The sequence below is a fragment of the Osmerus mordax genome, chromosome 26 (genome assembly GCF_038355195.1).
Source record: "Osmerus mordax isolate fOsmMor3 chromosome 26, fOsmMor3.pri, whole genome shotgun sequence".
NCBI lineage: Eukaryota > Metazoa > Chordata > Actinopteri > Osmeriformes > Osmeridae > Osmerus > Osmerus mordax.
Window position 1 is genome coordinate 8439491 of NC_090075.1, and position 13500 is coordinate 8452990.

General features: G+C 43.7%; 1 protein-coding gene across 1 annotated transcript in view; it reads left to right on the forward strand.

The window, feature by feature from the left end:
- The first annotated feature begins 11720 nt into the window (after positions 1 to 11720).
- nr5a2 (nuclear receptor subfamily 5, group A, member 2) overlaps positions 11721 to 13500 on the forward strand; it is a 49776-nt gene continuing 47996 nt past the window's right edge. The window contains exon 1 of the mRNA XM_067229633.1: positions 11721 to 11820. Coding sequence (XP_067085734.1) covers positions 11739 to 11820 — 82 coding nt within the window. The 5' untranslated portion in view covers positions 11721 to 11738. The remainder of the gene's footprint in view (positions 11821 to 13500) is intronic.

Here is a 13500-nt window from a genome sequence, read left to right on the forward strand (position 1 = left end):
ATTCAAAGCCTATGCCCTACATACAAATTCACTGTACCACACTCAAAACAGAGAGGCCTGACACCTTGATTTACATTTCAATGACATAAATGAGTCTAAACACATAGGCTAGTCCATATCGTGTACAGTGCATAACAAGCCCTCCCTACAGGAAGGGTTGGATGTCATCCGCTTTGACGGATAGGTTCCCATTGGTGTCCCACAGGTTACGGGGGGGGGGGGGGGGGGGGGTCGGGGGTGAGGAAAGAAAAAAGGGAGGGGCAATAGGGGAAGTACTCTCACCCTTCTCTCCCTGTCCTGAGGGAGTGTCCTGAAGGGAACGGAGCTACAATGGAAGAAAGCCCCCAGGCCTGGCTAACTAACTTGCTGGTTGACTGAAAGGCTATCTGACTAACTGACTTGATGGCTGGTTAGTTGTCTGACTGACTGACACCCTGACTTGCTGGCTGGCTTACTGGATGATTGATTGACTGACTGATTGTGTGGCTGGGTGGTTGGCCTGCTGGCTGGCTGACTGGCTGACTACCTGCCTGGTTGGTTTGCTGGCTGACTGGCTGGCAGATTTGATGACTAGTTGGCACACAGATTGATTGATCCCTTGACTGGCTGACTGACAAACTGGCTTGTCGGCTAGCTGGTCAGACTAGTTGGCCTGTTGGATGGTCAGACTGGCTGGCCTGTTGACTGGCAGGCAGGCAGGCTGGCTGGCTGGCTGGCGTTGCATTTGCAGGAAGCCCAGAGAGAAGCAGCAGGGTGTGGGCCACTCTGTCCGCTAGGATCCGATTTCCACATTCTTCCTATCGCCACACCTAAATCCTTAATTGTCTGGCCACAGACAAAGTATTTTGCAGACCACACGACTACAGCAGCTAGCGTTTTGCCAGAGAGCTGTGTTTAAATTGGTTAGGGACCAGTTATACTGTTCCTAAGTTTTGTGCAGCATTGGAGTCTTTCTTGACAGAAAAGACAGAGAGAGAGAAATCTTTTCGGAATTTACTTCTGGCAAAAGGCACTGAGAAAATAAATGGTGACAGTTTGGTTATTCAAATCACAATCATTGTGGAAAATAATACATGGTGGGGAAAAATATATTGTGATAACAGTTTCATTTTAGATTGTATTTCCTACTCTGGGAAAACAAATCTATGTAGGTATTTCTTTTGACAGTAAGGTTAATCATTTCCCTAAAATATCACCCTAAAACATGAGTACATAAAGTCATAATATTGAATATTAATGAACTGAATTCATTAACTGTATTGAGTGTTAGCAAATTGCAATTGTTTTAAAAGCAGAGCATGGACAGTGAGCAAGTAAGCACACACATTTAGGCTAATAACATCATTATTACGAAATCTATTTAAAACGAGCTCCGACATTTGAATTTACGACACGGAAAGTCTATAAAATCATAAATAAGCGGTGGGAACATCATTTTCCTAGATGTCAGCCGTTCCACCTCACCTCCTTCCTCCTCCCCCTCCCCCTCCTCTCTGATCAATAAAGGTCTATTTTCTCCCACGCACAAGGTTTCCCATTCAATACAACTGCCACAGGGTTTAAAAACACAGAAGCATGATCCATTTATTATTGGCTGTTACTATGATTTATCTGCTCAGATACCTGCCATTGAGAACAGGTTCTCTTTATTTCCTGGGTATGCCCTTATTGACAGCCCATTGGTGGATGGCCAATTCATCATGTTGGCGCGGCTATGCACAATGCACGACTGCCTGTCTACCACAATGCAGCATGAGAACCAAAAGCTTCATCTGGGTTTTGTCTTTGGTGTTGATGTCGTGCAATGAGATCTACTTTTCATATTTATTTGCATAATGTACAATGCAGAAGCATACACGGTGGAATAGTATTATATGCCTGATATCTTACGTAATGAAGATGTATTATCCCTTTTACTACATTTGCATGAATGAAAACAGATATTAAGCTCTCCCAAGCTTATTGCCTGAGCAGATGGACTGAGCCTTGCTGTGTCGAACTGAGATTTAGAAATTTTACTGTGGGTAAAAATCCCTACGCTTGTCAATATCTCTCGTCTGTGCATAGGTGTGTGCGTGTCTGTATGCGTGTGTGTGTGGTTTGCGTCTGAGGGAGGCTGAGAGTCAATAAACCAGAATCATCTGTGCTCCCGGGGGATTATGAGGACATAGAATATCAGGTACAGAACATAGCTCATTCTAGAAATATCTGTATCCGTTACATGTCATATCCTGTTTCAGAAGATATGACAGGAAAGACCAGTTGAAACTCCTCTGACTAAACAAAACCAGGCCTGTGCTTTTGTGTGGTCCCTCTGAAATTGAGGGCAAATAACCAAACACCTCTTTATTTTAGTTGTCAAATTACACATCCACATTACACATACTCTATATACTCTGGTGATTTCTTTAAGCCGCTCTTGCCAAACATGGCTGTTTTGCTGAATTCTTACCGATCCAGAGTTCAGTGAGAAATATGACTTGTGTGTTATGCCTCAAATGAATTTTGAAATGTCACTTTGATTTGCGTTGTGTGTGTGTACTGTATATATGTGCAGACTGTAGGCTAGTGAATGAGTGTATGCATTTATTTTTGTGTAGTATGCGTGTGCTATTGTGTGTGTGTGTGTGTGTGTGTACACCCACCACAGTCTCATGAGGACTTCCTTGTAAGGTTGTTGGCTGCTATGGACCATATTTGACCACATTAACTGGAGGCCCCTTTTTAATGTGGTCAACTACATGCCAAATTGTACATACAACCATTGGGGTCTGCACAAAAATGGCTTAGAACTGTCCATAAATACCACACACGATTCTCCCTGTTGGTCTCCCTCCCAGTTCTCAATGACGTCATACTCTTTTCCACCTTTGGTTTGCTGTTAAATACCAATTGCATGTAAGCAGATTCATTGGTCACTTCAAATCCACGTTGTCAGAAATAGATAAGACTGTAGAAAAAAAAAAAAGAGGAATCTTATTTGGGAGAAGAAAAACTAGAGAGTTGGAATTTTTTTCCGAGCATATTGACGAAGCTAGGTCGAAGCAAGGAGGCCAGTTGCCGCGTCTCTAAAACTTGCTCACCAACGGCGTTCTGGCCGGTCAGCGGAAAAGATAGGCGGCCATTTTGTCCGGATGATAAATGGGGTGGGCTGACAGGTCACTTCTCTCTCTCTCTTTCGTTCCACTCTTACTGCCCCCCCCCCTCTCCTGCTTTCCCCCCCCCCCCCGACCCACCCCCTCCCCTTCTCAACCCCCCCCCCCCCCCCCCCCCCCTCTCGAAAGCCACAATTTGTTCCCTCGGGCAGGGTGCGAGACGGATCTCTGGAGGTGACAGATTTATCGGTGTCTGCATGAGGTAAAACGCCTCAGCCCCCTGATAACGCCTCCAGGACCACTGCTGGGGGAGATTGAACCACCATTTATATCCAGTGGGGTCCCAGTAAAGGGCTCTGCTCCTATATATCTCCTTCAACAGGGACTAGCGTCTCAGAAATGGACTGGCAAGTCAAACCCTCTTTCACCTCCAAAGCATGAGGGAGAGAGAGACCAAGGGGCAGAACAAGATAGATAGATGGATGGATGGATGGATGGATGGATGGAGAGAGAGAGAGAGAGAGAGAGAGAGAGAGAGAGAGAGAGAGAGAATGAGAGAGAGATAGATAGATAGAGAGAGAATTATATAGAGGGGGAGAGAGAGAAAGAATTAGATAGAGTGGGAGAGGCATTAAGACAATTACGTTTGTGCATTATCTGGCACTTGGCAGACAACTACTTCCCAATTGGTCACATATTTTAGAATTTAAACAGTCGACTCCACAGTGTGTCTGCACTTCTCCCTTTCTGTGTCTTTTAACATTGCAGACCAGCATAAAGAACACATGGTGGAGATTGCCCTCCCCATGGGCAAGCTGGAAGTCATTCCACTGGGCAGAACAGCCTCCCGCCCACTCGCAAAAATATCAGTCTTGAGGTTTTGGTGACGGCTCTCCTCTGAGTTCACAGGTGTCCTCACCACAAAACCCACCTCACACAGGGACCCTAATTAATCCAGGCCCAGGCTTCACCAGGAGGGGAGAGGCCTATGGGTGGTCCATTCATCGAGACAGGCACACACACACGTACACACACTCGTTCTCACCCGCTCTCTTGCTCTCACTCTATCTTCCTCTCACACCGACACACGCGGCGATGAACAAACATACAAACAGTACACATATTCTCTCACCCCCCAAAAAACACACGAACGCACACACACACAGCTGCCCCGCTCTGAAAATATACAACCCCCTCCCCAAGCTGTCTGGGGGCAAGTCTCCCCCAGAGTGACTGACTGACTGTCAAAGGGCTCCTTCCAGACCTGTTTAACCCTCAAGTCCAAACTTCCATCAGCCCCAGAATGTATCTGGCCGACCGCCCTCCATTCCCATGTCAGTGTAAAGAACAACTAAATTGCTGGGGTCTAGCGGGAGGTTTTGAGTCAAGACGAAATAGATGATTTTGTTAGCGGTCTCCTTAATGGAAGAGGCATGTTCTTTAAAGCTGAGGAGTATTTCCAGAGCTCCAAAAGTGGTTCCCTTGCCAAACAGGAAAGCAGAGCCATGAAGAGGAGGAAGAAATAGACTTGAATGATCCTTTACACAATACACATCGATCCGGTCCAAAAACAACAGGGGCCCATTCACCCTTAATGACATGGTAGTGTCAGGAGTTGTGTTTAAGAATGCCTTTTAAATGCTTTGGTAGATAAAGCTATTGAATCTTGTCAGATCGAATGTGTCAGTGTGCGTGTGTGTGTGTGTGTGTGTGTGTGTGTGTAGGTGTGTGTGTGTCTTTACAGTAAGACTCACACAGGGGAATCAGGATGTTCAGGGTTAACAGGGGTTGCATTGCCGTCTAATGGGATAATGATTGGGTGCTCAGTTAGAGTGCCATTATATGTAATGCAAACTGTATTTAGCCCACTCTCAGACACATACACACACATACACGATACTGAAGGTTTAGCTGTTCTTTATATGCAGATTATTCAAATGTATTTGGCATATACCAATACCTACCATAACGGACCAATAATTGAAAGTGACTTGATGCAAAGACGAAATATCACGGTAAATCAGATTGTTTCCAGAGGAAAAAGCTTTTTTTTGTTCTTGCTTAATCTGAAAACAAACGTATAAATAAAAGTGTGCCTTTATCATTTTCTCCGAGAAATTCCTGCACTCCAGAAAAGGAAGGCTCATAAAGTGCCTCTCCTCTCTGTCCCAAACACCATCACAGTGTTAATGGTTAGGTCTTGTATTTGCCCTGCATCAGGATTTAGTTAGCAGACACAAAGCCTAAGTCTGGATGCCAAGGGATTTATACCCTGTGTGTGTGCATGTGTTTTTGTGTGTGTGTATGTGTGTGTGTGCGGAGGGGGTGCAGGGGCTCTTCTTCATCATCCCAGGCAGAGAGGTAGGTAAACACAAGTTGTTTAGCGGAGGACCTGGTCAAAGCTCTCAGAGTGTGTGTGCACACTGTCGGACTGATATCCACCTGGAGGGTTTATCTTGACAAAACAATGGTCTCTTAGCTCAGAGAACGCTCTCAGCCCACTTAAAAGCCATAAAGCACATCCCTCGACCCCGTCACCTGCCTAATTTATAGTCCGACCCTGTGCAATTAACCTTTATTACGCTCTACAGTTCAAGCAGCATGAGAGAGAGAGAGACAGAGAGAGAGAGAGAGAGAGAGAGAGAGAGAGAGATGAGAGACCCACCGCGATTGAAAAGTATCAAATTGATTGTGAAATATTCACATGTTTCAATTAGATGGCGCTAGCTTGGCGGCGGAGCGGAGGTGTGTTGGGGGGGGGGGGGTTGTCCTTGGCTAAAGGACTATCGAGGGGGATGTCTTAATGTTTGTGCTGTGAGGCCTGGTGGCCGAGGAGGCATTAGATGCTCTGTTGGCTGTTCGGAGTCATTAACATGGTGTTGGATGGGACGATGGAGGGGCATAGGACGGTAAAAGGGTTGCTTGCGCGCTTCGTTGGCCCTCATTGGAAGATAGCAGTGAATGTGGTGACCAGGGGTCAGAGAGAGGCGACTAGATTAGTCCGTTACGAGTGACCGCTCTGTGACCATGGGCCGGACGGCTGGGGTCTGTTGTGTGCGTGTGGGTAGAGAGAGGAAGAGACAGTGGGTGTGTGTGTGTGTCTAAGGAGAGAGAGAGACAAGGAGAGGGTGAATTCTGCATGTTACGACTGACCGCGTGCTGACCTGGAGTCACTGTGTGTGTGTGTGTGTGTGTGTGTGTATGTGCGTGAGTCTGTGTTTGAGTACAGATATAGGAGACAAACTCAATCTCAAACAATTAACTCTTGTTGCCCCATTCACCTGAAACAGGAAACAAACTAAAGGCATTGTAAAAATATCCCTATGGAACCAGGCCTGTTAAAATCATTTGTATGTGGGAGTTGACCAGAATGAAATATATAAGATTATCTAGCCAAACAATTCTCACGCCTACACATGCATCAAAGTTGCAATATATTTTCACACAGACTAAAATCCATACCTAAACATCTTTATTGGGACATGACCACATGCAAGCTCTCAGCCTCTTTAGATTGACATGTAATTAATTTAGCAGGCACTTTTATTATTATTTTAACATACAAATAGTTATACTAATAAATAGCTACATATAATAAGTCAATTAAATTATTAGGACCAGAACTGCTTTAATAGTATTTCATCCATCATGGTCTGAACGGTCTAATCAAACACATCCAAACCAAACTTCCTCCCCAATGCATAGAGCAACACCTAAACTTAGCATGTCGAAATCCTCGCGCACACACACACACACACACGCCCTGAACAACAATACTAACATATCCACCTGACATTCCACTCACAGCTGTTATCACGTTCACTCGTCTGCGCCTTGGCACATGAGAAACCTATCATTCACAGATCAAGCCTGTGCTCTGTTCGAGTGCCGACGTTGCCGGCCTAGCCTGGCGGAACGCTAGCAGCACTTTAAACATAGCTTTCTCAGACTTCTCTGGAGGCAAGAACTGCGGCGTACTCAAAAAAATAGGTGTCTGAACTCATGGTCTCTGGTCTTGTTTTCACTTGGGCCCAAATCCCTCCACTCTTTGTTTAGATTGGTGGCTTGCACACCTGACAGTGTTAGCAAGTACTATTGTTCCTCACGGCTCTTGAAAATAGAAGCATATAGGAAGTAATGAACAATGACTGTAGCTTGACCCGCTAATGGATTCACCAGTTGCCTGAGTTTCTCTCTCTCTTTCTCCTCTCTGCCTCCAACTTTCTCTCGGCTCTCTACTCAGTCAGAAGAAAAACATATGGAGTTTAATGAAAGGAGGACACAACATGATTAGGCATTCCCTCTGGCTCAGGACATACCTGTGTCGTGGACGGTAATGAGTGTGGAGGGCGGGTAGGAGTTCTGGAATGTTCCGCCAGTAAACATGTGTGCCGCTACGTCCGAGAGATGATGCGCGATAAGCCCCCCTGTGTGACTCATGATTACCGTGGCACACATCCCTGTGCTTTCCCAGGACCAACTGTTTACACTAGCTCTCGCACAAGTCTGTCTGTGTGTGTGTGAGTCTGATAAACCACAGATACTGCCCCCCTCTTCTCTCCCTCCCTTTCTCTCCCTTCCTCTGCTTGTTTCCCAGAGGTCAGTCGGCGAGACAGCTCGACTCACACCGTGCTACGTTGCACCTGACGTTATGCTTAACCTGACCTTACTGTCGGTCCCAACACAGAAAGAACCCCCATGGATCGTAAAAAATCTGCTCATGCAGAGTGTGTGTGTTTGTGTGTGTGTGAGCCTTTGTATGTTGTATGTTGACTAATCCCCCATGTCTTTGATACTGGGTGTTAGTCCTTAGAGCTTATCAGTGTGAGTCCACTTATGGTAGATGGGGGCGGGGGGTATCCCTCGAGAGGAGGAGGAGGGGGGGGGGCTTTCTTGACATAACCGAGCGAGTTGTGAAGTCGATCTTCAGTGGGAGGTGCAAGTCTGAGATTATTTTGGATCCGTGTCACATACAGAAAAAGAGAAAGGGAGGAAGAGAGAGAGAGAGAGTGTCTGATTTCCTTGTCAGGAGGCCTGATGATTAGACTTTAATGATGTCGCTGGGTGAAGCTGGAGTCGTCAGGTCATTGTTACAAGGCCCACATGAAGACCCTTATCAGATCGTAAAACCGACTGGGAACAAGTGTACAGAAAGTATTTGTGGTAGCATGCCACCTATATATTTCGAGTACCATGCCACACACACCCATACACACACACACACTCACACACCCACACGCACACAAACCTATGCAACCAAAAACAGCCCACCGAAATGCCTTGAGGTACAACAAGCTCTGGCAGATCCAATGGATCAATATTATCATTACTGGCATTATTTAACTACAATGTTCTCATAATTTATGATGGCATCGGGTTACCCCATCCCTACTTGCCCCCATGCCACCCTACAACCACCTACTGCCACCCCCTTGCCACCCCAGGTGAAAATGTCTAAATCCACCCCTGACTATGGGCAAGTCTATTTATGGGGAATAATGATGGATCCTTGCTGTAGGGTCAGCCGTGTACATATACATCTAGGAGTGTAACGTGGCGGGAGAGTTAGTCCAAAGTTTCAGGTTGTAGAGTCGGAACGATGCCTCTTGATCTCTATTTTACAACCTCTTACTGCACACAATCGTGGCCTGCACAGTAACGGTGTTCTTACCCTCTCTCTTTCTCTCTCTATCTTCTCTCTCTCTCTCTCTCTCTCTCTCTCTCTCTCTCTCTCTCTCTCTCTCTCTCTGTCTATCTCTCTCGCTCTCTCTGTCGCTCTCTCTCATCTCATCCATCCAGGTTAGTCATTTGTGTGTGTAGCTATCTGCCTGAGACCCCTTATCAGTCTGTTTCACTTTATAACCTGCGCTTATCAGCCTGGCCCCGCCCTCTGAACCGGACCTCCACCAATCCCGGCCCACTGTTTTTGAATACTAGTTGATTAGTGGCTTCTACTGTGATGGATTTTACGCAGGTCACTAAATATGTGTGTGGGGCTGTGGGGGGGGGGGGGGGGGGGGAGGCTGGGTTACTACAGGTGGAGACTCCAGTTGTCTTTGAAGCAAGTGGAAAGTAGTTGTTCCTTACATTAACCCTTTAGGCTACAACATTGTCAATGTTAGTCCAAACGTGTCATGGAATAGATAAACGTTTTACATTACACAGTGTTCATGTTGTAGACTGTTGGTAACTGACCTGTGTGTGTGTGTTGGGAGTTAAAGCCATGTCTTCTAGTCTGGAGAGTGAGAATGAGCTTTTCAGTTCGACAGAGGACCTGACTGGAGCAGGTGAGTAGCGGTCTGCGCTGTGACAACATCACGGCTCCACTCGTTCTGACCTGTAGAGCTTGGTGTGCCAAGTTAGAGTTCAACAATCCGTTCCTTGGTTTTCTGTTCAGACATTTCAGCCCACACACACTATTTGACATGCTCTTGTCGCTAATATATCATTTAATTCGCATTTATAAATTATGGTTATTATCAGCTTGTATAGACTACTCTTTCACATTTTTGCAAGTTGTATAGGCTACTGTAGCCTATGTTAGAAGCGCTGGATGTCTTAAATAGCAAGTTAGTGCACCGAACAAAACATTTAGTTTTAATGATCCGTCAAAAACGATACAATCTTCATCATTAATTTGGTTGCTGAATATAATTGTAATTTCAATTAATCAGATGTTGATGTCACATGTCATATGTCATATGTTATCCTACATGTCAGGTGTTACAAATAAGCCGCTTACTAGTGATCAACTTTTTGGCTCTTCGTTAATGCAGCGTATGCAATGCTTATTAAAACTGAACAGAATCTGTTATTACAAAGAATCATTGAATTAATCAGGTAAATATCCTTGTAGTATTGAGAGAAATATCGAACGAATACATTCCGCCAATTTTACTTGTTTGGTAGGCTTTAGTTAAATGTCAATACCCTATGCATTTAATGCACGTGATACGCAATAGATAATCAAATGAATGTCATGTGGATAGTTGTGTATACTTATACACAATGACAATGCATCTCTATTCTATAGGCTAGTAAAACGTGTTTACAATTAAATCGTTTATAAAACTTAATTTGATGACAACCATTTGAGAAAGCCAAAACATGACATTTATTACAAACCGTTTATTAAATTATTGAATTATTGCTGTGCGTGTGTGTGTGTCAGAGAGAGAAAGAGGGAGAGTTGGAGGGGGGGTTGATGAGAAAATGCTTATAACACCTTAGGAACGTTCAGTTACGTCTTGGATTGACCTTTCCCCCGAAAACTTTTGCCAGTCAGGTGCCTGTGAGCTCGGCGAGTCATTTTCATCCATCTCTTCCGTTGAACGACATGTCTCATTAGCATCAGATGACAACACGGGTAGCCTGTATTAGGCTAAGTGCCACACGGGACCCTGAAAAATGGTGTTCCTAAATGTATAAAAGTTAGATATAAAGAGGCGTAGACAACCGTTAAGTTCTTTATAGCTTATTTATTTAATAAAATAAGTTAATCAAAAGGTTAAACTGTTCAGAGTTTTTTAGTGGGAAGGTGCTACGCAAAATGTTACCTACTAAATGTATAGGGTTAGGCTACCTATTTACCTGCTGAATAGGCTAGCTTATAGCAAATATTTACGATATACATAGGCCTATATAAATATGCCCTAAATCTCCACTGGAGATTAATTCATTTAAATAAGGTAAGATTCCTTAAAATGTTAATGATAGGCCTAGCTATAACTTAAATCTTGTAAAAGTGTATGGCGCACTGCGCGATATGGTCGACATACCTTCTCGTGCGCTCGCCGTCCACTAAACATTGTCACGGTTCACTTCCATATCATTACCTGAACAGATCTCCTTGTTATCCCCCTCACGCTTGAAAGTCCATCATTAACAGTATCAAACAGCTGAGATTTGGAAAGTGTGTAACGGCTTTGAGAAGATGCTTTGAGTCTCCATGCGCTATTGGACAAGTGTGTGATGTCAGACTGGAACATGGGCCTCTGATTGGCGAGAACCAGCGTGTCGGTGCGGAGTAAACAAAGGAGCGAGGAGAGCTCTGAACTTCAGATCACAGCGCATCACAGATCCACCAAGTCCGATTTTACGCGAAGGAGGGGCCGGTGTGTTTTTTTGTCAGGGAGCCGATAGTTACTGACAGTTGGCTGAATACACTTTGTTAAGACCGGTGTCAAAGACTTGGTTAGCGCAGCGGGAGACCATCCACAAGCCGAAACCTCACAAGAGGCTTCACGGTCTATTAATCCGTTTAATTCCTCGCTGTCCGTTCCGATTTCTTATCATTTAGAGAGAGAGAGACGCTTCTCGAAACCTGTGCACAACTCCACAGCAAGACATTTTCTATATTTATAGGTTCTTCACCAACCGTATTTACTTTTAGTCCACGTTTGAGCACTTTTAAAAATGAATTTGCGTCGCGCTCGACGTTTCAGCCTACCCAATGGGTATGTAGCCGTTTGATAGCAGTTTAAATCGAGCAAACACGGTTAAGATTCGAAGGCTCTTCACCGGATTTAAAAGGACATTTGTGCGGCTTTGTGAACTTGTGGTGTGGTGTCCCGTCCCGTACTGTCCCGTCCAGGTGGCCCACCGGACGGAGCTGAGTCTCCCGCTCAGCCCAGCAAAGCTGTCATGCTGCCCAAAGTCGACACGGAATCTCTGGGACTCGCTCGATCGCATGGGGAACAAGGGCACATGCCAAGAAATATGCAAGGTAAGATTATCGTAAGGTATTCAGAGACATCATTTAGTGGCATGACCGACTATCATGCGTGCGTTATCATAGCGTCTTGACAGTGCGTAATCATGGCCGAAAGGCAATCCGTGTCCGTCTGTTAGAAACTTGGCTTATATCTCCAAGTCTATCAACGTTGGGGAAAATAAAACTTGAAACTCCTTAAAACATAGCACTAGCCCTCCGTTAATAGCTTCAAATAAGCGGAATGTATGTACCAAAAAACTCTTTCATATGTTATTGAGGATACTTTTTGTGGCTCGTATTCCACTTGAATGAAATTATATAACAAAATTCCACATACTGAAATTAATCAGATTTTTCTAATAGGCCAAACATCCTAAAGCCAATGCTTCGACCGGATGCAATAGACTGCTCACATCACGAGCCTATCTTATATGTTGAGCCTCTTATCAATGTTACAGAATTGTTTTTAAGGCTACAACTCAGTAAGAATACATAGGCTATTGTAGAAAATATTCTGAAATTAATTGCTCAAGTTTTAAAGTGTAAATGTCGTGCACGGTGCTAAAAACACAATGTCGAATCAGTTTAAATTCTCATTAAAGTAGTAAACAATAAAAAAAGTTAACTGTATTACATTTTCAGCTGTCGTTAATTCAATATGATAAGAATGTTAAAATGTTATATTTCAGTATTTTTAGTGGGAAGTGATGGCGTTAAAAGACTGCTTCCTAAAGCAGCCTATCAAACAATTTCATGGAAATGTAGAAATTCAGCCTTAATTGAGAAAGTATTCTCGCGGTTCCAAATAATGTCCCAAAAAATTATTATGTCCTATATGAGGTCAAGATTGGGTCAAAATCACTATCTTTGAATCACGTACTTCCTATCTACAAACATTTTATAATGCGAACCTAAAACAGCATAGAGGTCTGTAAGCCCAAAACGATTGAATAGTCAGCTAAATTACGATGGTGGTTGAGGATTTTTTTAAATCATTAGGCTATAAACATATTTTAACAAAATGTTTTCTTGCTTTTGTATAGTTGCTTTTCAGTATTATAGCAAGGAAACATGTCTTTCAGTTTGTTTGGCATTCTGAACTTGGCAAGGTGAATGCGAATGGCGTACATAGGATAAAGGCTATACATATTCGTTCAAGTTTTGTTCGCATTCGACCCGCATAAGATGCTATGCACCCTATTTATTTGTTTATTATAACAAGACTCAACTGTGCATATCACTATCTATTTGCATAGTATTTTATATATTATATGGCATAGTATACTTTTACCATGAAGATCAAAAGAGATAAACTTCAGGACCCCGAGTCAACTTGTTGCATCTCTTTACCTCAAGTTAACACGATTTCTCATCGCAAGAAATCAAAAGATCATAGGAATGACTTAAAATGTTCCCCAAGATCATAGTAATAACTTTTGCAAATGGTAAGGTAAATGCTTTTGAAACTCATCATCAATATTTTACTTGTAGTCTTTACAAGTGTTGAGGAATTAATTCCTTAATTCCAATAGGCCTACTCCCTCATGGAATTCAAAGTGCAATTCTGTCTGATGTTCATTGCGTTTTATTGGAAAGATAAATTAGATTGCAACCAGTATAAATGTCACCGCAGCTGTTTTCATAGCGCAGTCACAGTTCAATGCGAAGTATTTCTTTCAATAGATAGATCTG